The following is a 22,946-nucleotide window of genomic DNA, read 5'->3' on the forward strand; positions in this document are numbered from 1 at the left end:
AAGCACCTGTCCGTAAACACTGAAAGCACCTGGTTTTAAACCCAACCCATATTTAACCTCCCAGACACCTACAGCCATTAAACGTGCAATATTTACAGCAGCCTATTTTTCCATGATCTCAAGTGAGGGTTTGACACAGAAAAGATTGTTTGTTTTCCCTATTGGTTTTCACCGAGTTGAGCAGTGAGCTAAGATGGGCCAAACGAGAAATACAAACGTTTGACCAAAAGGGGCCATTAGGAACAGCTGGTTGTTGAAAAATAACTTCGCTCTGCAAAAAAACCCACAAGACTTTTCATTTTCACAGCTGTGAGAGCAGGTTGGAGCTCGCCGCCGATCTTGGGGTAAAACCTATGGAGCCGACGAGACCAGGCAGTGAGTGCTCAGCACTTCGAGCCGAGCTAGCCGCACACTGCTCTTGGGGTGAAAGCACGGAGGATGACAAGAGCGGGTGCCTATAAAATGAAGACATCCATCAAGCAGAGACTGTGCTAACGAAAATATATACTTACTCGTGCCAGCCTGGCAGACTGAAGGCTCTGAAGCAGGGAAAGGGCAGGGATCCTCCAGGGGCCAGGACTCTCGCAGATCACCCCCACCGTGCCACGTGCAGAGTCTGGACACCTAACTCCCTGGTTAAGTTGGTCCGTGTAAGCAACCAAGAGGAGGGGAGAGTCGTGGCTGCCTGCAGCCAGCGTTGCTCTGCTGTTACTGCCCGAGCTCAGGTTTCCCGCAGCCTGCCTGCTGCAGGAGCTCTGACAGGACACAACCTGCAAAAACTTGTTTAGAGCGGCGCTGAAGAGGGGACGCATAGTAATGCATAAAATGAGTTAGTAGAAAAGTGACGGGTAGGAAGAGCAGTCGATGTTACCAACAAGTGGACCTAGAGCGAGCCTTAGAAGAGACGCGGGAGGGCAGGAGCGTGACGCCGTGAGCGTGCACGTTGGCGTTCCCTGCGGCTCACGCGTTCACAGACCGGTGTCTGCTCGTGCACCGGTCTGTACCACTTGGGGAGGCAACACAGCGACAATAAGGCTCGCTAGCGGCAGCGCTTTGCGCTGCAACACCAGGCGAGCCCTAAATATGGGGAAAGATGGCGCCAAGGGCGCTCTTGACAGAGGGTACAGATCTTCATAGGAGGCTGCGGGAGCGCGCCGGCTTCAGCTCCTGCGTTTCTGTTGCTCGTGCATGTCCACCAAGAATAGCTGGACGGGGAGGTTCGCATTGGATATTTACATTAAGGGTTGGGTTCAGTGGAATGGGGTCGGCCAGGAGGGGTGCTTTTGCTGCAACATGTAAGGCAAAAAAAGAGAGATAGGAGGAGCAGGGGACTGAGGACCTGAATGTCCCACTCACGGCCTATTGGTCTCACCCGACTCTGCCTCAGCCGATACTGCTAGACTGGACCAGAAAGAAGCAGCCTTCCGATTGGACGGTTCCTACTCCTGGATGCAGAGGGGAGGTGCATCGTGGGAAGCTCCCAAGCTCAGAGCATCCTTGCTGGCAAGGTGGGACCGGGGCAGGAGCAGCATCCTGGAGAGTGATGGAGCGAGATAGAAAACAAAATTTTGTTTAAACTCGCAAAGTCACATTTCCATAACATGAATAAAATTATTAATGATTTGTGATATGTCGTGCTAATACAACCTAGATTAAACTTTACATGTGGGGGGACTAACATGTGTGCTCATAAACGTGCATAAATGTTGCATCTTTCTGTTTGTGCAAATTAATAAAATAATTTATTGTTTTCGTTTTTGTCATTACTAACTGCTGCAAACTTAAATAAGCATGTGCTTGTTTTGCTTTTCCTTGTCTGTGTAATGTCATTTCTACTATTCTAGGTGCATATGGGTCTCATTGAAAAACGGAGACTGGTAATTATAAACGCTGCTTTATTTGTTTGCAATGGCTAGGTAACATTTTGATTAATCGGGTGGGTTAATTAATTAGTAAACCATGGGGTGGATACAGAATATACTTTATTTCTTACATTAATACTTTTCTTGTGTTTGTTTTATACTAGAAATCATAAGTTGCCTGCTTTTGAGGCCTAGCTATTTGAGCCGCAAAATAAGAGCTGAACTATAATTCTGCAGAAAGTCATGAGACGCCCATTCTGAATTAAAACGTTTATTGAAGCTGCATTCACAAAGCAAAAACTGATGAGCTGACATCATTCTGTCGGACATGGCCAAGGTCGAAAGTGAACTTTTTGTCAGTCCTTAACTTGGCATCCGCGGAAGTTGCACTGAAAGACTATGGAAGCTGCGAGGATGACTTAATACAAAGTTGCAATCGCAGGAAGCCTCTGGCTTCACGTGGAAGAGACAATGGTCTTTGTAAGACATGATTTTGTGGAACTTTTTAAGAATCGGGTGACATGTCACTTGTCACTCTCAACCAATGGGACGTCGTAGATTTCTGAAAACTTTCCTTTGCTAGTTTAGTTAGCGTAGAAAGGTATAAAAAGTCATGCCCTTAGGGTTGGGCTGGCTGCTGCTTTCTAACTTTCCGATGAGGGTGATGTGCTGCTGGACTTTGCGTGGAGCACGTAAGAATCCTCAAAGAACTTTACTTTAATTTCTGTCTATTTAGCTCAGTTAGGGAAATAGGTTTTAGAAATGCTAAACTTTATATAATTTCTTTAAATTTGATTCAATTGCTTAAATTGTGTTTTTCCATATTTCTTACCATCATGCTTGCTTTATTGCAAATAAATTTCATTTATAAAACTTACAACATATATATCATAATTTAGAAAATAAAATCTTACTTTTGACAAACAAGCTGGTCTTGATTATTTAGAAGTATAGGTTACCATTAGCTAGATCACGTCACCTATGGTGGTCGTTTAAATGGTTGGGTTTTATTCTAATGACAATATTCTTTTTGCAAATGTATAAATATGTATATAGTGTGTAGATAATGTGTATATAGATTTATTCTGACCACCTGATTCAGTAGGCCCAAAATATATCAGGTTCATAAATGGGTCCATATTTAGTATAGAATTTTGTTTATAGGTTATGAAGTTGGGTAGCGTAGTTTATGATATATTTTCTATAGCCCGCTGGATCAATTATCTGGTAGCAGAAATTGATGGTTGCTAAGGGGTAACCAATGTAATATGTTGGTTGCTAAGGGTTACGTCATGGTATGGAAATAGGATCAATGTTTTAACACTTGTTAAGTTCGTTTTTCGTGCCTATCTGTAAGCTATACCGGTATAGATTGTGTGGCGAGAAATTAGTCACGCAAGCCATCTGTTCAGTTTGTAGTGATATCGCCGAGTATCACAAGAGGTATCGCCGTGTACCATAGTGTTGTCGCCGAGCAGCGCCGAGCAGCACAGTTTTAGGGCTAGGTCTGAATCTTGTATAGTGAGGAATTTCTAAGAAATCAAAGCAGCATGAGAATAGGGACAAAGCGCCTTCCATAAAACTCACTGTGATGAGAGTATTAGTTATATCCGAGCTTGAGTGAAGGGTAAAATTAACGTCGGTGCATGATTATCTATAAACAGGTTAGAGTCCTGTACGGGTACATGTTTCATATCTATAAACAGGTGAGAGCCCTGTACGGATAACGTCGTTATTTTGCTAACGGTGTATGAATTCTATAAACAGGTGAGAGTCCTGTACGGATTTCATGTGTGTTTGAATTTAGGGAATTTTCCGTGTAAAAGTGCGAGTTTGAATTGTATTTTATATTCAAGTGGAACTCTTAGAACTTTCACTTCGCGGTGGGTTCAGAGCAAAGCGAGTTCATAATTATACGTGTTAGAAGGGTGGGGTAAGGTTACTCTACTGACGATTGAATATTATCCTTAGTGTGAATAGCGCCGTCTATTCCGAAGTGTGGATACTTGTATGTATGTAAACTATCCTAAATAGTGAAACGAACAGATGTTGTCTTTAAAGTCATTGTTAAGAATTAATTTACACTGAAAAGTATCCTTAAAATGGCGCTGTGAAAAGATTTTGTGAAGGAGGGGTAAGCGCCAGGAGTGAGAAACGAGAAACCGCAGCTGCTGTGTACGTCACAGAGCCGCGCTGGGATTGGGTGACCTACGTCACAAGCTGTATTCTGATTGGCTCCTGAGTCTCTGACGGCCTGTGAGCTGATTGGTTGTTCGGAAAAACTCTAAATTTATTGGTTGAGCAGAAAAGTGACGTAGCTCAACTGCCATTGGCCTGTTGGTGTGTTTCGCGCACGGATTGGTTGTTTTGCGGAACATCCCGGAAATATTTTACGAACGATTTTGTGAATTAAATTTAACTCTTAAAAATGAGTTATCATTTTAAATATGCTGAGAAAAAGACAACATTATTTCAGAAATTTAAGAATTTATTTTCACCTGACAAGAAAATCGAAACGCGAGGTGGTAAACTACTTCATAAGTATAAAACACCTGCAGCGTACATGGAAGGTGAATACGGATATCATACTGTCTTATGGTTTGACAGTTGGAAACGTTATACTAAAAACGATGGTGTTTTAGCTTGGCCTGACGATGGTTCATTTAATGTAAGAGTTTTAAGAAACTTACGAGAGAAAATGAATGCTCTTGTTCCAAAACCGAGACCAACTCAATTTGAAGCTTTAGTTGAGTGGGAAGATGAGATGTATCAGTTACAAAGAGAAGCTAGTGGAATTAAAAGACCTTCTAAAAATCCATCATGGAAAAGAGAAACTCATGAAGATAGATTGCGAATGTGGAGACAGGGAAACATGAGTGAAGGATTGTATTTAATTCATGAAATGGTAATGGGTTCTCCTACAGGGAAATCTATGGAAAGTGAATCTGAGGATGCAGTTATGGAAGAAATATATACAACTGCTAGAAAGAAACAGCCTAATCAGCCTTTGAGACCTCCTAGATCATGGTCTACTCCGGTGGTTTCTACTGAAACTTCACCGAGTGCACCTCCAATTAGTGAAGCTCCTAAACTTTATCCAAATAATAGTGAAATCACTGAAACTCCTAGAAGACCAGAATTTGAGAATGCTCGAAATGAAGGCAGACATTTTTCAATGACTCCAAGAGCAAGGGAACCTCCAAAAGATTATGCAAGAGAGACAAGAAATGTTGAGGATGTTGATTATAATGAATATTTAAGGTCTAAAGAAGAATTAATTAAAAGAATGACAAAAGGCATGGAAGCTGTCACAGTTCCAGTAACAATAGGTCCTGTTCAGCCTGTATTTGATCAAAGAGATACAAACAAAAATGGATTAACTATTCCTTTAAATACAGAAATTCAAAAGCCTGCTGAAAAATTTTATTCAGATTTGACTGAATTAAACATTTCTAGATCGAGAATGCCTGATTTAACATTTAATGAGGATTTATCTCCAAAAACACCTATGGGTGCTATGTCAGATGTAGGAAGTCCTGAAGTCAGGGTAACCACACCAAAACTTGATGTGGCCAAATTAAAAGCGAATATAGAAGAATTAATAATTGGAACAATTGGCCCAGATAGTTTAAATTACTATCGGGATGATGAACTACTATTCATTTGCAAAAGCATTCAGTGGAAAACGAAAAATAAATATGATCAATTAGAGGATCTAGCTGCAGAACTTGAAATCGATGTAAGTAAACAAAAGAATTTTGCAAAGCATTACAGATTAGATTTTTCAGAAAGTGACATTGAGAGTTTGAACTCAATGGGAAGAATAGTTCACATTAAAGATTTGATTGTCTATATCAAAAAGCTAGGAGAACTGAACAAATGGAGAGTGAAATGGACTAAAAGGAAGGAAGATGAAAGATTGGAAAAATTGTCAAAACAATTTCCAATGAGGGAAGTCGCAGGTGGAGGATATGTTCATGTCCCATGGTCAAGACAGGACATTCTGTTATTCACAAATGACTTTCCAAAATTAAGAGAGAAACCTGTTGAGTGGTACAGGCAAGTCGATAGATTCATCAAAGTGTCAAAAGTTCTGTGGATTGATTTAGATGGATTTTTTGACATTGTAGTTCCATCTGATCTTTGGACAGAATGTAAAATATCTATTAGTTGGCCAAAAGCAGAACCTGAAAGAATTAAAGAAACAGGTGCCCCAAATCCACTTGTAATGGATTTTTACGAGAAAGTAATTGTTTGGATGAAAAACAAAATTCCACCCAAAGAAGTTGATTGGGTTAAAATAGAAAGAACAGAACAGGAAACAAAAGAATCAGTTCATTCTTTTTATGAAAGACTATTGTTAATCTTTAAACAATACAGTGGTTATGAAAAATTAGATGAAAAAGACATGAGTCATTTTATCTATAGATTTGTTTATGGACTAAAACCTGAAATTGGAGAAATGATCAGAACTAGTATTGTCGGATGGCAAGCACTATCTGTAGATGATATTCTAAGAAAAGCAAAATATTGTAGCGATGAATTAGAAGTAAAACAGAAGAAATTGAAGGAGAAAGCCATGTGGGCTCAGGTAAAGGTGGCTGAGCAACAGATTGCCAGCATGGGAAATAAGAACACTAATTTTGTTCAAACTGGAAATACAAACCAGATACAAGGAAAGTTTAAAGGTAATAATTTCCCAAAGAAATTTAGCCCAAAGATAGAAGAGCTGAAACAAAGATTACCTTGTTTTAATTGTGGCGAAATTGGACATTGGAGGGACGAGTGTCCTCATCCTCCTAGAAACTCAAAGAATCCCTTATTGAATCCACAGATGCAGAATGGTGTTAACCTGCAGCAACAGCTACAGATGCAACAGGGGTTAAATGAATTTAATATTCAGCGACAGTTACAACAACAGCAGCAACAACAGGTGAATAATCGTCAAGACCAATTGCCACAACCACCTTTTCCGAATTGTGGGGGAGTTCAAAAATATAATCCAAACGTGGGATTTCAGGGATGTGAACAGGTAATAAAACCACAAAAACAGCAAAAGCAGCAAAAGGTTCAAATGCAAAATGCTTCACAACAATTTTTATTAACAGAAAGTCAAGACAGTGATTCTGATGATTATTGCTGACGGTGCCCGAGAGAGGAGGAAGAGTGTGTTGTTGGAGCCACTCTTGAGGTTGACCAGTCTGGTCCTTATGTAAACGGGAAAGTTAATGATGTAGACATCACTTTTCTAGTGGACACTGGTGCTACCCGTTCTACTGTTAGATCAGTGGAAATTGAAAACCTACCTCTCTCTGGGGATACCATCCAAGTCGTGGGAGTAAGTAATCAGCAAATTAAAACAGACTTAACTGATCCAGTACCAGTCGAAATTGGAAATTACAGAGACAAACACAGATTTGTGGTTTGTAACAGTAGTCCAGTAAATCTATTAGGCAGAGACATCCTATGTAAAATGAATTGCAGAATATATTGTTCTCCTGAAGGAGTTGAGTTACAAACAATGGAGGAAGATGGTTTATACAGAATGACAATGATGATGATGGAAGCAGAAGAAACAAAATTGTTTCCTGCATTTGAGGAAAAGGATTTACCTGAAGAGCTAAAAGAAACAGTGAAATCTGAAATATGGGATTTTACTGGGAATGAGATGGGTCTGATGAAAAACGTAGATCCTGTAAAAATTGCATTGAAACAGGGAATAGAATTTCCAAACACTCCACAGTATAAAATGAAGACAGAGACAATTGAAGGTATTACACCTGTAATTGAAAAATTAATCAAGCAAGGTGTATTAAAGGAAATGAAGAGTAGCTCTTGTAATTCACCAATTATGGGAGTTAAAAAGGCTAACGGAACATTTAGGATCGTACAAGATTTGAGAAAGGTTAATCAAATTGTCATTCCATGTTGTCCTGTGGTTCCAAATCCAGCAGTAATTCTATTTCAGATTCCACATGATGCTGAATGGTACACAGTCATTGACCTTTGCAATGCATTCTTTACTGTTCCCTTACACCCAGACAGTTATGAAATCTTCGCTTTCAGATTCCAAGGTAAGACCCTTGGATGGACAAGAATCCCTCAGGGCTATACAGAAAGTCCTTCAATCTTTAATGAATTGTTAAAAAGATCACTAGAAGATTTAGACTTACCAGGTAGGTCTACGATGGTGCAGTATATTGATGATTTGTTAATAGCTGCAAAGACAAGAGAAAATTGTGTAACAGACACAATAATTCTGTTAAATCGCCTTGCAGAAGAAGGACATAAAGTGTCCCCAGCAAAACTACAGTTTTGCAAACAAGAAGTAAAATATCTTGGTCACAGAATTGCAAAGGGAAAAAGACAAGTAACTATAGAGAGAATAAAAATGATTCAAGCAATGTTACCGCCAAGAACACAAAGACAGGTTAGAATGTTCTTGGGAATGGTAGGTTACTGTCGACAATGGATAAGTGGATTTTCAGTAATTGCAAAACCACTACAAAGACTGACCAAATCAGATGTAAAAGATCCAATTATTCTCAATGATGCTGAGATGGAATCTTTTGAGAACCTGAAAAAGAGTTTATGTCAAGCTCCTGCTTTGGGTATGCCAAATTATGAGAAAGATTTTGAACTGTATTGCAGTGAGAGAGAAGGATGTGCATTATCTGTATTAATACAGAGACATGGAAATTTAAAGAAACCTATTGCATACTTCTCTGCAGTTCTTGATCCAATTGCAAAAGCATTACCAGGTTGTTTGAAAGCAGTTGCAGCTACAAGTATCAGCCTTGAACAAAGTGAAGGAATCATTATGGGATTTCCTGTGAAAGTTTTTGTGCCTCATTCAGTTGAAATATTACTGACAAGAGGTAAGACTCAACATTTAACAAGTAGCAGATTGACAAAGTATGAGAAAATAATACTGGGAGCAGATAATGTTTCGATTTCAAGATGTCTGAATCTGAATCCTTCTACATTACTGCCTGATTCCGAAATTGTTGATGACATTGAGACAGAACATGAATGTTTAGATGTCATGGAATTCTGCACAAAACCAAGAAAAGACATCAAAGACAGACCTTTGCCAGAATCGGATTTTGTCTACTTTGTAGATGGCTCATGCTTAAGATCCGAAGGAGGTGTCTTGAAAGCTTCATACTCAGTTTGTACAGTCGAAGATGTTGAAGAAGCATCATGTCTTGAAGGAGTTCGTTCAGCACAAGTGGCTGAATTGATTGCTTTAATTCGTGCATGTGAAATATCAAAAGATATAAGAGTTACCATCATTACTGATAGTCAGTATGGGTACGGAGTTGTGCATGATTATGGACAACTCTGGTCACAGAGAGGATACATGACATCAACAGGATCCCCAATTAAAAATGCAGTTTTCATTAGAAGATTAATTGAAGCAATACAATTGCCAAAAGAAATTGCCATAGTCAAGTGTGCAGCGCACACTAGAGGAACTGATTATATTTCCAAAGGAAATGCCTTCGCAGACGAAACAGCAAAGTACTGCGCAAGGAAAAATTATTCTTACAATCGGAATAGGAGTACAGAAACTGATTCAAATTCATTAATGCTAACGACTGTTGTAGAAACATGGAATGAGATTAGAGATTTACAAAACGAAGCAGATGATGAAGAAAAAGACCTATGGTTAAGATCAGATTGTAGACCACGTGATGAAGATGGAGTGTGGGTTTACAAAGATGGCAGAGTAGTTTTACCAAATTGTTTGATTTCTGATATGGCCAGATTATATCATGGTCCTGCACATTTAGGGAGAGATTCAATGGTCAGACTTTTTAGAGAAACATGGTTCAATACCAAATTTAGAACCATTGCAGAATCTTTTTGTCAAAGGTGTTTGTCATGCCAACAAATGAATCCAAACAGAAAATCAGTGGTGGGGACAGGAATAATTGGTCGAGAGGGTGGTCCCTTTACCAGGTTACAAATAGATTTCATTGAAATGCCCTTACACAACTGTTTGAAATATGTACTTGTAATTGTATGCTTATTCTCAAGATGGGTAGAGGCTTTCCCTACACGACATTGTGATTCAATTACAGTAGCAAAACTAATGCTCAGAGAAATCATCCCAAGGTACGGTTTTCCAGTTACTATTGAGAGTGATGGAGGAAGCCATTTTGATAACAAACTGTTGAAGTTAATTTGTGAAGCTATGAGTATTGAGCAGAAAATACACTGTGCATACAGACCAGAGGCATCAGGTGTAGTTGAGCAAATAAATGGAACTATCAAAAACAGAATTGGAAAAATGTGTCTAGAGACAGGAGTTAAGTGGACTGATGCTCTTCCACTTGTTTTGATGTCATTAAGAAGTACACCAGATAAAAAGACAGGTCTGAGTCCTCATGAAATTTTAATGGGAAGAGTTATGAGGCAAGCTTTTGTACCTGTAGGTAAACTGTTGAGCATAAATGACAGTGCAATTTTGGATTACTGTAAAAGGTTATCTGATATGGTAACTTCTGTGTCTAATCAGGTGGGAACTGAAGCTCAATCAAATGACAAAGTTTTGACACATGATCTGAGACCTGGAGACTGGGTCAGAACGAAAGTACATCGGAGGAGGAATTGTCTATCTCCTAGATGGCAGAAACCTAGGCAGGTAATCTTGATTACTACTAATGCTGTAAAGTGCAGAGGATTGAAGCGTTGGATTCATCCAAGTCATACTATTCCAATACCAACTCCTGAGAATTCTGATGTTGAAAGTGATACCACAGATGATTCTGATTCTGAAGCAGAAGACAGAACAGAAGGTGAAGTAATTCCAGATTCTGAAGATCGACAAGAAAGTCGACATCTGGAAACTGTGTCAGTGAATGGAAATCTGACAAGAAAAGACTTAGAAATAATTGAAATAGATTCTGAAGGTGAAGAGAATCTGTTAAAAGGAAAAATAACTGAAGATTCAGTTGTCTATATTGAAGACAAAGAAGCTGAACCAAAAGAAGTTTCAGACCAGGAGAGTATCGAAAGGCAGAGAATAAACTCTGAAGTAAGGAACAAAAATCCGAAATCTGGGAAGCTAGAGGTAATTGAAGAAGAGGAGGAGAACGAATTACCGAGTACCAGTGATGGAAGACAAAGTGAAGTTCCTGAAGGAGTGAAATTGCCGAATAGAGAAGTTCCTGAGTCAATTGAAATTTCAGACTACGAAACTGAAGAAAGTGACGTGGAAAGTGGAAGTGAAAACGGAAAGAAAAGGACTTGGAAGTCGGAATCAAATAATTCTGAACCAAAGAAAAAGTACGTGAGAAAAGCAGACTTCTGGCCTGGTGGAAGATTGAGAGTGAGATTAATCAAAAAGCCAATAGAACAAGTTGAAGAAATAAGTAGTCAAAAGAGTCCTGGAAAAGAAGTTGGAGTTGGAAGAAAAATAGAAGTGATATCGAGAAAAGGGAAGAGAATAATTAGACCAAACCAGAAATACAAGTCTCCTGAGTGGACTTACTTGGTAATTCCACCTGTTATTGACATATATGATAGTAGTGATGAAGAAAACGAAATCCAAGAAATTAGTGACAATGATTAAAGTACAGAATTATTAAATTGGCAAAAGGCTGAAGAAATCCTGTTAGTTGACACAAGGTCGAAGAAAAACTGTTTAATAGAAGAAAACTTATGTATGACATAAGGTCGAAGAAATCTTGTTTAGGGTTATAAAAGAAAAATATATTTTAAAAGGGAGGTGTATATAAATTTTAAAATTTATTTTTATTTTTGAGGCTAAAACTAACCTAAAAATGCCTTACGTTAAGGAGAGCACTTCAAGATGTTCTGTTTTTAAAAGATGCTGTAAGATGACTCTGGTATGTCTGCTCATTTTAGTTCTGCTCTGGTTGATACTAGCTGTGATTATACCTTTAGAAATGAATAGAGAATTACACAAAATTAACATAACAAGCAAAACTCTGGTTAGCCAAACTAAACATAGTGCATCTGCAAAAGTAATTGATCATCAGCCTAACATTCATCAAGATAAATCAATAGGTGATTTTTCAAGCAATACATTCACAAAGCTTTTGAGTGAATATGTAAAGGTAATGGATGCAAAGGACTGTTATGTATGTGTTAAGTTACCCGCTTCTGTTTCTGAGGGAGTAACATATAATATGCTTCCTCTCACTTATGCTGTTACATGTAGTGTATTAACTAGTTTATTTTATCAAACTGGTCGTTTAGAATATTACTATTCAAATTATGATGAGATTTTTGCTAATGTTAAAATTGATAATGCTTTAAATAAGCATAAGAAAGCTAAACAATTGAGAGAATATTTCCTTGTTATTAACGAACTCACTTATGAGTATGCTTATAAGAATAATCTGACATGTAAATTAAGTACTGAAGGAAAGAAATTTTTGAATATGGTTGAGGAGAGAAGAGCAATTTATAAGAGAAATGAATTAGTCAAGCAGACTAAGTCATCCTTCTGGCAAAAAGAGGATGAGAAATTAAATGGCAAAATGCTTGAAAATATTGCAATTCACATAGATAAACCTGTTAGTGGAAAGCTTTGCATTAGAAGAGATAATACACTTTTTGATAATTATTTTGTAGGTGCAAGCAACTGTGAAGATACTTATCAGATTATGGGAGGTTGGGGATTTAAAGGTGGAAAAGATCCTATCTTCCCTGGAATTTATTTTGTTTGTGGTGACAAAGCTTACTATAACCTTCCAGACCATTGGTATGGAACTTGTTATGTGGGAATTGTTTTTCCTAAAGTGTTTCATGTTGACAGAGATTCAGAAGGATTGTTTAAAATTCATAATTATGTAAATAGAGCTAAAAGAGAAACTTTTACTGAAGTTCTGGGAGATATTTTCCAAGCTGTAATACCTTTTGTTGGTATAACCCTAAATGCAGGGAGAATTAGAAAATTGTCCACTATAGTTGATAGATTATCAACTGATACTGCTGATGGGTTTCAATTAGTGAATGTTGAAGTTATTGCTATTAGATCCATGGTAATTCAAGATCGTCTTGCTTTAGACATACTCCTAGCAAAAGAGGGAGGAGTCTGTGGCATTTTACATGTCCAACATTGCTGTACATATATACCGGATGAAAGTAAGAATATTGAAATGTATATTAAGAATATTACACAAATGCATTCAGAAATAATTCCTTTAGAAGAAGAAGATTTTACTGGGAAACTTTCAAAAAGGTTTCAAGCAATTAAAAACTGGTTTCATAATATCGGAAGTTCAATTCTTGGCAAGATTCTGGCACCTTTGATTATAATAGTATTCATTTTTATTTTGACTAAAGTAGGTTGTTTGTTACATAAAAGAAAGAAACATTTGAAGGAAAAGAAGAGAATCTATAAACTCAGAAAAGAAGAGGAAAGGGAGATCGAGTTACAGGAGTTACATAGAGAGCGTCATGTTAATTGCAAAGATTATGCTGAAACAGACTTTTAGGTTTACTAATACAAATGAATTTGAATCGATTTCTTAAAAATTTAATTTACCAAAAATTTTGAGTGCTGGTGTGGTGATTTGTTAATCACCAGATGAGGGAGTTGATGGAGCGAGATAGAAAACAAAATTTTGTTTAAACTCGCAAAGTCACATTTCCATAACATGAATAAAATTATTAATGATTTGTGATATGTCGTGCTAATACAACCTAGATTAAACTTTACATGTGGGGGGACTAACATGTGTGCTCATAAACGTGCATAAATGTTGCATCTTTCTGTTTGTGCAAATTAATAAAATAATTTATTGTTTTCGTTTTTGTCATTACTAACTGCTGCAAACTTAAATAAGCATGTGCTTGTTTTGCTTTTCCTTGTCTGTGTAATGTCATTTCTACTATTCTAGGTGCATATGGGTCTCATTGAAAAACGGAGACTGGTAATTATAAACGCTGCTTTATTTGTTTGCAATGGCTAGGTAACATTTTGATTAATCGGGTGGGTTAATTAATTAGTAAACCATGGGGTGGATACAGAATATACTTTATTTCTTACATTAATACTTTTCTTGTGTTTGTTTTATACTAGAAATCATAAGTTGCCTGCTTTTGAGGCCTAGCTATTTGAGCCGCAAAATAAGAGCTGAACTATAATTCTGCAGAAAGTCATGAGACGCCCATTCTGAATTAAAACGTTTATTGAAGCTGCATTCACAAAGCAAAAACTGATGAGCTGACATCATTCTGTCGGACATGGCCAAGGTCGAAAGTGAACTTTTTGTCAGTCCTTAACTTGGCATCCGCGGAAGTTGCACTGAAAGACTATGGAAGCTGCGAGGATGACTTAATACAAAGTTGCAATCGCAGGAAGCCTCTGGCTTCACGTGGAAGAGACAATGGTCTTTGTAAGACATGATTTTGTGGAACTTTTTAAGAATCGGGTGACATGTCACTTGTCACTCTCAACCAATGGGACGTCGTAGATTTCTGAAAACTTTCCTTTGCTAGTTTAGTTAGCGTAGAAAGGTATAAAAAGTCATGCCCTTAGGGTTGGGCTGGCTGCTGCTTTCTAACTTTCCGATGAGGGTGATGTGCTGCTGGACTTTGCGTGGAGCACGTAAGAATCCTCAAAGAACTTTACTTTAATTTCTGTCTATTTAGCTCAGTTAGGGAAATAGGTTTTAGAAATGCTAAACTTTATATAATTTCTTTAAATTTGATTCAATTGCTTAAATTGTGTTTTTCCATATTTCTTACCATCATGCTTGCTTTATTGCAAATAAATTTCATTTATAAAACTTACAACATATATATCATAATTTAGAAAATAAAATCTTACTTTTGACAAACAAGCTGGTCTTGATTATTTAGAAGTATAGGTTACCATTAGCTAGATCACGTCACCTATGGTGGTCGTTTAAATGGTTGGGTTTTATTCTAATGACAATATTCTTTTTGCAAATGTATAAATATGTATATAGTGTGTAGATAATGTGTATATAGATTTATTCTGACCACCTGATTCAGTAGGCCCAAAATATATCAGGTTCATAAATGGGTCCATATTTAGTATAGAATTTTGTTTATAGGTTATGAAGTTGGGTAGCGTAGTTTATGATATATTTTCTATAGCCCGCTGGATCAAGAGCAGGTAGGGAACCTGAGAAAGAGGAGGAACGAAGTGAGTGCTGGGAAGGACTACATAAAGGCGAGGGAGAGGAGGTAGGGGCAGGGCTGCATCAGGGGGGAAATAATGGATGTACTGGAGCTGAGGAGAGCAGTTATGGTCGTCATTTAAGGCCGCTGGGAAAGAAGAATAGGCTGAAGCGGCGGGAGCGATAAGTGCAGCCCAGGGAAGGTATTATATGCGCTATAGGAAGGAGTATATAGAGGGAGTGGGAGGGGCGCCCACTGCAACCTGGAGATGAGCAGGTATGCGCTACAGCACGGGTAGGAGGGGGTGGACGCGAGGACTGCAGCCGAGGGCTGCTGGGCAGGGAGGAGGAAGATGCTGGGGGACTGCAGTTTAAAAAGCTGAGGGGAGGCGAGGGAAGGGGCTAGAATAGACGGAAAGCATCCAGGGGGGAAGCAGGAACTGACTGATGAAGTGATGTCTTAAAGGGCGGGAGGGGTCGGGGTTACTACAGGTGTAGATAGTGGCCTGGGGGAAGTGACTGACATGGACAGTAGTTAAGGAGGGCATGAGCAAGGAGCGATGTAGTGCAGTGTGGGAGAGTGGAGTGCAGTATGGGAGAGTGGAGTGCAGTGCGGGGGAGAGTGGAGTGCAGTGCAGTGTGGAGAGAGTGGAGTGCAGTGCAGTGTGGAGAGAGTGGAGTGCAGTGTGGGGGAGAGTGGAGTGCAGTGGGGGAGATTGGAGTGCAGTGTGGGAGAGTGGAGTGCAGTGTGGAGAGAGTGGAGTGCAGTGTGGAGAGAGTGGAGTGCAGTGGGGGAGATTGGAGTGCAGTGTAGAGAGTGCAGTGTGGGGTAGAGTGGAGTGCAGTGTGGAGAGAGTGGAGTGCAGTGTGGGAGAGTGTGGAGTGCAGTGTGGGAGAGAGTGGAGTGCAGTGTGGGAGAGAGTGGAGTGCAGTGTGGGAGAGAGTGGAGTGCAGTGTGGGAGAGAGTGGAGTGCAGTGTGGGAGAGAGTGGAGTGCAGTGTGGGAGAGAGTGGAGTGCAGTGTGGGAGAGTGGAGTGCAGTATGGGAGAGTGGAGTGCAGTATGGGAGAGTGGAAGGCAGTGTGGGGGAGAGTGGAGTGCAGTGGGGGAGATTGGAGTGCAGTGTGGGGTAGAGTGGAGTGCAGTGTGGAGAGAGTGGAGTGCAGTGTGGAGAGAGTGGAGTGCAGTGTGGAGAGAGTGGAGTGCAGTGTGGAGAGAGTGGAGTGCAGTGTGGAGAGAGTGGAGTGCAGTGTGGAGAAAGTGGAGTGCAGTGTGGGAGAGAGTGCAGTGTGGGAGAGAGTGCAGTGTGGTTTGGGAGAAATTGGGTTGCAGTCTTGTAAAAACGGTAACCTGAGCGCAGGCGGGATATATTGGGAGTCATGGTCTGCGTATTATTTACTGATTGTGGGCAAGCGCAGGTGTGTGAGGCGCACCATCGCACACGCGTATTTGAGGGATGCGACCCACTTTAAAATACAAATTATGTATATGCTTCAGTCACTCGTAAGCACTCCGAATTCCCCAAAGTTGCGTTCCATCGCACAAGGGGGAACAACCGTTTTCGAATCCTTTTTTCACTACTTGAGGAGTGCAGACCGAACTGCTGAGATCACACGGTGCGTGTTCTGCAGATACCTCACGCTGGGATTTTCACTGAAGTGCAGGGTTCGCAAATGCCTGGCAATATCTCGTGCCCAGGCTTGGTAACGTTCAGTGCTTGCACTGCACTTAACCCATGCCAACGCTGCCAGGGGTGACTCCCTCCCTGAACATCCCCGTAGGTCTGCAGACGGCTCTGCAGCTCCGTTCCAAGTGTGCAGCAGCTCTCTGCTAATAATGACCGTTTGCATAACCCCTACCGGAGAGAAGCATTATCCTGACTGGTCTTTACTGAATAGTTAACGGTGTCGATATTAATATAAAAAAACACATATCTCTGAGTGGGTTGGCCATTTGCTGCAGAGGTCTATGCTTAATCTGCATTTTACATTTTAGAATCCAGGCGTGCGGCCATTCCTGCGAGCACGATGGACAGATCGCTATTGGTTCAGTAATAGTTATTTCTATTATGAAAAACATAAATATTGTGGGCAACAGTGGTAATGTGTTTGCGTCGGCTGAGCCTAGAGCAGTCTCTGAGCTGAGATATATTTGACTTGAAGCACAGCGTAGCTTCAGAAACAGCACCGACGATGCCTTATTTTCAGGGTCGTTTGCGTGCAGTACACCTCGAATGCGTTTTACTAATACTGTTAAAAAAGGACGCGATCTCTGTTCGAAGGTCAATTCCAGTCGGTATATCTACAAATCTCGCATGGATGGACAACAGGAGGCCACGCGCAGAGATTACGTCACTAGTGCATAAACTGGGCTGTAGAACTCTTACTGCGTTCAGAATACATGCAAACCAAAACAAGTCGGCCTGGAGTGCGACTTGGAAGAGACGTGGGAGGGCAGGAGTGGGAGGGCAGGAGCGGGACCACGTGCATGTTAGCGTTCCCTGCGGCTCGCGCGTTCACAGACCGGTGTCTGCTCGTGCACCGGTCTGTACCACTTGGGGAGGCAATACAGCTACAGTAATGCTCGCTAGCAGCAGCGCTTCGTGCTGCAACTCCAGGCGAGCCCTAAAAAGATGAATACAACCATAATTGTTCACAGTGCTAGCTAGACGTTGCTGTTGCATCGCTCTTTTTCCACTATTTCAAATCATTGTCTGGTGGTAGTGCTTAATTTGAGCCGGTGGTTTCCAGTGCTCAGCACCAGCACTTATGACAGCTGCCACATTGGGGTGCTTTTGTGCAGTTTCAAAATGAGCAGGACAACAGTTGTTATTATTTCAATATACATTAAAAACAACTAATACCTTCTGCCCAAGCCATTCTTTTAGGTTTGGGAGCCTTGAACAGTCTGAATTGTCTCACTTGTAGCAGTGTTATGGTTAGATGTTGTGCAAGTGCTGTCATTGGCAGCGCTGGCAATGGGTGGTGCACACTGCGGTGGCCTCCTGACGAGCACCCTGGCACTTAGATTTTTTTACTGCTAGCGTATCAGTATATTTGGTTCAACTGAACTAAACCAGAACTACAAATGATAGAACACAGGCTAGCAAGTGAAAACCTTGACTGATGACCGTGTTGAATACTTGCCAACCCTATCGATTTAGGCGGTATGGTAAGCTACATTTTTTATGGCAGTATTTACTGCCTAGGGATTCAGTGGAGTGATCCTACGGCTTTTTTCTTCGGCAAAGGTCAAACCACTCACACTATTGTGGCTGTGTTCACATAGAGTTTACTGAGAAACCAAAGGAAGTGAGGGGCTGAAGCTGAGTAAGTATGGGCGCTCTATCACTGTTGAGCTAGAGTCATAAATAAGTAGACTTCGGTCTAGAACCTGCAGGCAATAGTTGATGAAGCTAAAGTAAATAACAAATAAAAGAGTTTCTTAATCTATTAATGTAGTTGCATGTAAAAAGGGAAAGTGAGACGTGTAGAGACCTTGCAGGAGGAACTACTAATCACAGCCTAGGACTAAAAGAGGGCTCTTTAAGTTGAGCTGAAAGATCTTAGAAGGAGCAGGCCCTGTTTCTCTTTTGTAGCATTAATACGTTACCTCTTTCTTACAAAACCGCACACAAAGAATCAAAGTTAAACATTCCCTTGCAACCAGTACCCCTGTCACGATTGGAGTTCCTCAAGGCTCTGCACTTTCTCCCACTCTTTTCAACCTTTTTATGGAACCACTCTCCGATATTCTGAACCGTCTAACATTCATTACCACATGTATGCTGATGACACTCAACTGTAATTGAAATCCTCTTCTCCAGAGGACATAAAAACTTTAAAAGATGCACTCTTACAAACTCAACAATGGCCAGCCCAGAACCACCTTTTTTTAAATAGTCTCAAAACAGAATTCCTTCTGATTTGCCCCCCCCTGCAACAACTCTGCACCTACCCAGGACTGGCTTAAACAACTCACTGCTCTTAACTGCACCCCTCATGTGGTTGACTCTGCTGAATCGTTAGAATTTACCTTGGACAAATACCTAAATATGCAAGCTCACATCAGTGCACCTATTAGGGGAGCCTATTTTGAGCTAAACACCCTTAAGAAAATCACGCGTTTCGTTCCGCCTGAGGAAATCCGGCCTGCAGTTCAATCCCTGGTTATCTCTCATCTGGAATATGGTTTGGTGACCCTTGCTAGGCTACCTAAAGCTAGTTTGGGCCTGCTCAGAGCCTCATCACCCCTGACCTTATTCAACTAAATTGGCTGTCTATCGAAGCTAGGATACGTTTCAAGATAGCTTGCTTGACACATGAAGCCATACAATACAACACCCCGGTTTACTTGGCTAAAAAGCGTGAATTATCTGGCTCATGTCAGAACTTAAGAAGTTTGTCCACCCTACTTTTGAAACCTCCCAAATTCAAAAAGAAAAGAACTTACAATTGTGCCTTCACCGGTCTTGCTCCAAGAATTTGGAACGCTCTTCCTACTGAGATCAGAACAAACCTATGTACTGCATCTTTTAAGAAACAGGTCAAATGGCTAATCTTGAGTGAACATGAACAGCATTAACTGGTTTTCCTTCTCAAGCCCCCTCTTACTACGGATGTGATACATCTTTTATACCGTTTGTTCGATTTATTTTATGTTTTTCGGTTCACTTGTTATCTATTTCTATTTACCTTCTGAAACTGTACTGGGCCCTCCAGACTTGCTGATTCCCCTGCCCCTGCTTGTTTACCCCCTTTGTTTGACAGTGTGTTTATTTAACTAAATCATTTGTTCCATTGTGTTGGTTTATTAGTGCTTTCGCCACTTTGTACAGAGCTTCAATAACTATAAGGGACATGTTCGCACTTTATAAAACTTTTCAAATAAAAATACAATAAAATAAGAGACATCATACACACCAATCCTAATAGGTTCTTGCAGTTTCCTTTCATAGTGGTAAACCGGGGTGTACATACAAAAAAATGACTCCGGTAATAAAGATCCGGAGAACAGAAGGAAGTACAGCTGTGGACAATACGTACGGTCCAGAGGCAGGGTAAGTGAAGAAAAGTGAGCTGTTTATTCACCCACTACCAAGAGGTCGGCATCTCGCAGAAAAACCCTTACAACTGTCAGCGATGGAACCTCGCTTTCGTCAGGGAAAAGGGAAGGGGGGGATTAATGCGAGACGACCCATGACAACGTTGTTGGCATGTTGCATTGCAGGTTTAAGTCACCTGCTGCATACATCTGTGAGTGTCTAGCAAGCCTCCGGGTACAATACTTGTAATATAGCGGAGTCGGGTAATGCACTAGCAAATGTATGTGTAATTCAAAAGTCATACGTCTGAATCATTATAAATTAGTTTAATTGATTAATGTACTTTGAATAGGACTCTGTAGGTCACACTTTTTAGTGAGATCGTGTGCTTTTCTGTGATGCCTTCCGAGAAAAGGTAGTGTGACAATGTTCCACAATACTATGCCAGGAGCAACCTTCTAATCCAATAGAAACTGGAAATTCAGTATATACTGAAAACATTCATATATACCAACGTTGCAGTTAAGCAAAGAAATAGGTTAATGCATGCAATTAGTGTAGTAAAACCACTAATACACTCTAGCCTTAAGGGTGCATTTGATCAAAACAGAAAAGTAGAGTAAACTACACGTACAGTATAGTAATGTGTGGACCACATAGAAATTGTACAAATGTCCTATACAAGGTGCTATAAACAGGCAAACCAACGAATGTGCACTGTGTCCGAAGGTGACAAAACATACAGAATGAACAGGTGATAATTATAAGTATAGGCTACAACTTTCAATATGTGTTTATAAATACATGCATAAGCGAAATCAATAAAAAAGGCAAATTCTTTTAAGGCAGTGATGGTGTGCTTTTGTGTCAATGTCATTTCAAACTCTTTAGAAATGTTGCGCTCTCTTCAGGACAATGATATAACAGGAATACCTGATTAAAAGTATAGCCACAAGGTTGTGACTGGATGACGGAACCAGGGTGTGTTCGAGTTCCCGTGACACACAAACTGTGCCTCACTCGGTTGGGCTTGAAACTGAGCAGTGTCACCATGGGCAATTGATGTGTACTTCGACCCTTTGGGTCGGTCATTTGGGGACAAAAGTCCTCTTAGTAATGAATATATCCTGCGTGCAGCTGGTGCACAATCCAGGCTCCCTCTGGATACAAAAAAAAGCAGTACAAAAGGTGGGGAGTGGGAGAACCCTGCACCCTCACGATCTCTACCGTTTCCCACCTTGTACAATGTCTATGTGGTCTACAAACTACAACACTATAAGAGTAGTAACTATACAGCTCTGGTTTAATTAAAAATACCCATAAGGCTAGGGGTTATTATCGGTTTTACTATGTTAATTGCATGCTTAGAATACATTATTTCCTGATCTACATAATGTGCATGAATAATTTTCAATGCAGTCATAAATATGCCAATTAAAATTTGGAAAATCCTCACTATTTTTTATCACATAATGTTTGTAAGCATGATATCGAGATGACCAAGAATAATCTAACGCAACTTCGTTTCTTGTTAACTAGGGCAGACAATCTCCCATCCGGCAGACATCATTAAAATTGATAAGGTTACACACAACTCTTGTGTCACCAAGGACGTAATATCCAGTCCTTGTGCTTTCTCTTTCACAAAGTAATGTTTTCCGGTGTTTCATTGCAACTGAAGCAAATAGCAATTATAGCGAGCCTGCCTCTAATTCAGAGAATGCACCGGATTGCTAAATTAACGTCCACTATGACATGGAGTCATCTGGAAAAACACATTCGAGTATCAGTGAATTAATGAACAAATGGGCGACTGGTAAAGACATCTGTAATGGATACATCAGATATTTACAGCGCTAAGAAACGACAAAAATATATTATATAGCACTATATAAAATGAGTTATAGTTATAACAGAAGGCATGAAACACACGCGTAATTGTATTTCTTACCTTGCACAAGTCTCTCTAACCTAGGGCCTAGGCATGTATCCGAATGTAAAATAAAAATGATTTTACGCCACAGTAGTGGTCAGACTCACCTGCCGTGCCCCTAAGTATGCACTTCTCATAGATTGCAAATCCATGGCTGACGTACCGCCTGGACTCTGGTGGGCGACTGAATGCGATAGGGACTGGTGAGATCCTCGAAAGCCACTCCGCACGAACACGTGACAAGCCGCACGTCTGGCACCGAGCATTCCCAGACGTCACAGCGTTCTGGCTGTCCCCTGCACGCAGCATAAAAACATGAACCCGCCAATCTGTTAATTTGTTTCCATGTAGGTGGAATTAAAGCCCAAATCGACAGTCACGTGCAGTAGGTCGCTACATAATTACTATGCAGGTATGTATGCTGTATGTATCAAAGGGGACCAATTACAGATGCCCTTAAATTAACAGCCAATCAGATACCGTGACGCAATGTAAAGTTCGATTTACAGAATGCATACAACCAATTCATTCGCTATTTTGATGCCTGGCTAAGTCACAGAAAGACATTAATACCGCATGGAAAGGATACCATCAAGTTCCTATGTGCTTTCGAAATAATATAATATTTAGAAAATGTATATCATCTGCTCTTCGACTCTCTACGCTGTTGGACATGTCTGACGACTCCTCTGAAAGCTCGTTTGCACAACGAGAGGCGTTGGGCAGACAGAAGCAGCAGCACTCCGAGTGCTCTGCTACTGTCATATAAATATACACCAATCACTCGCATGCAAGGGACATTCAGGCAGTGTATCGTTAAAGCACTGAACCGCTTCGGTGTGTGTCCCTGCCCTCATCACTGAAGGTGTTACGAAAATAAATTCCAATAATTCGTGAACAAGTAAATTTATTTATTCCAGCTGAGGAGCACAGGTATACACACAACCTTTCTCTAACGTGTCCAACTCCCAAATACCAGTT

The 22,946-nt window shown here is 40.3% G+C and overlaps 1 protein-coding gene across 2 annotated transcripts in view; it reads right to left on the reverse strand.

The window, feature by feature from the left end:
• Positions 1-22,390, reverse strand: part of PNPO (pyridoxamine 5'-phosphate oxidase) — a 199,752-nt gene extending 177,362 nt beyond the window's left edge. The window contains exon 1 of one of the 2 annotated variants that reach the window (XM_078645575.1): positions 22,073-22,390. In XM_078645575.1, coding sequence (XP_078501701.1) covers positions 22,073-22,231 — 159 coding nt within the window. In that variant the 5' untranslated portion in view covers positions 22,232-22,390. The remainder of the gene's footprint in view (positions 1-22,072) is intronic. The other variant, XM_078645576.1, reaches the window with a different exon arrangement.
• Positions 22,391-22,946: the final 556 nt, after the last annotated feature.

Source organism: Lissotriton helveticus, chromosome 5_1 (genome assembly GCF_964261635.1).
Source record: "Lissotriton helveticus chromosome 5_1, aLisHel1.1, whole genome shotgun sequence".
NCBI lineage: Eukaryota > Metazoa > Chordata > Amphibia > Caudata > Salamandridae > Lissotriton > Lissotriton helveticus.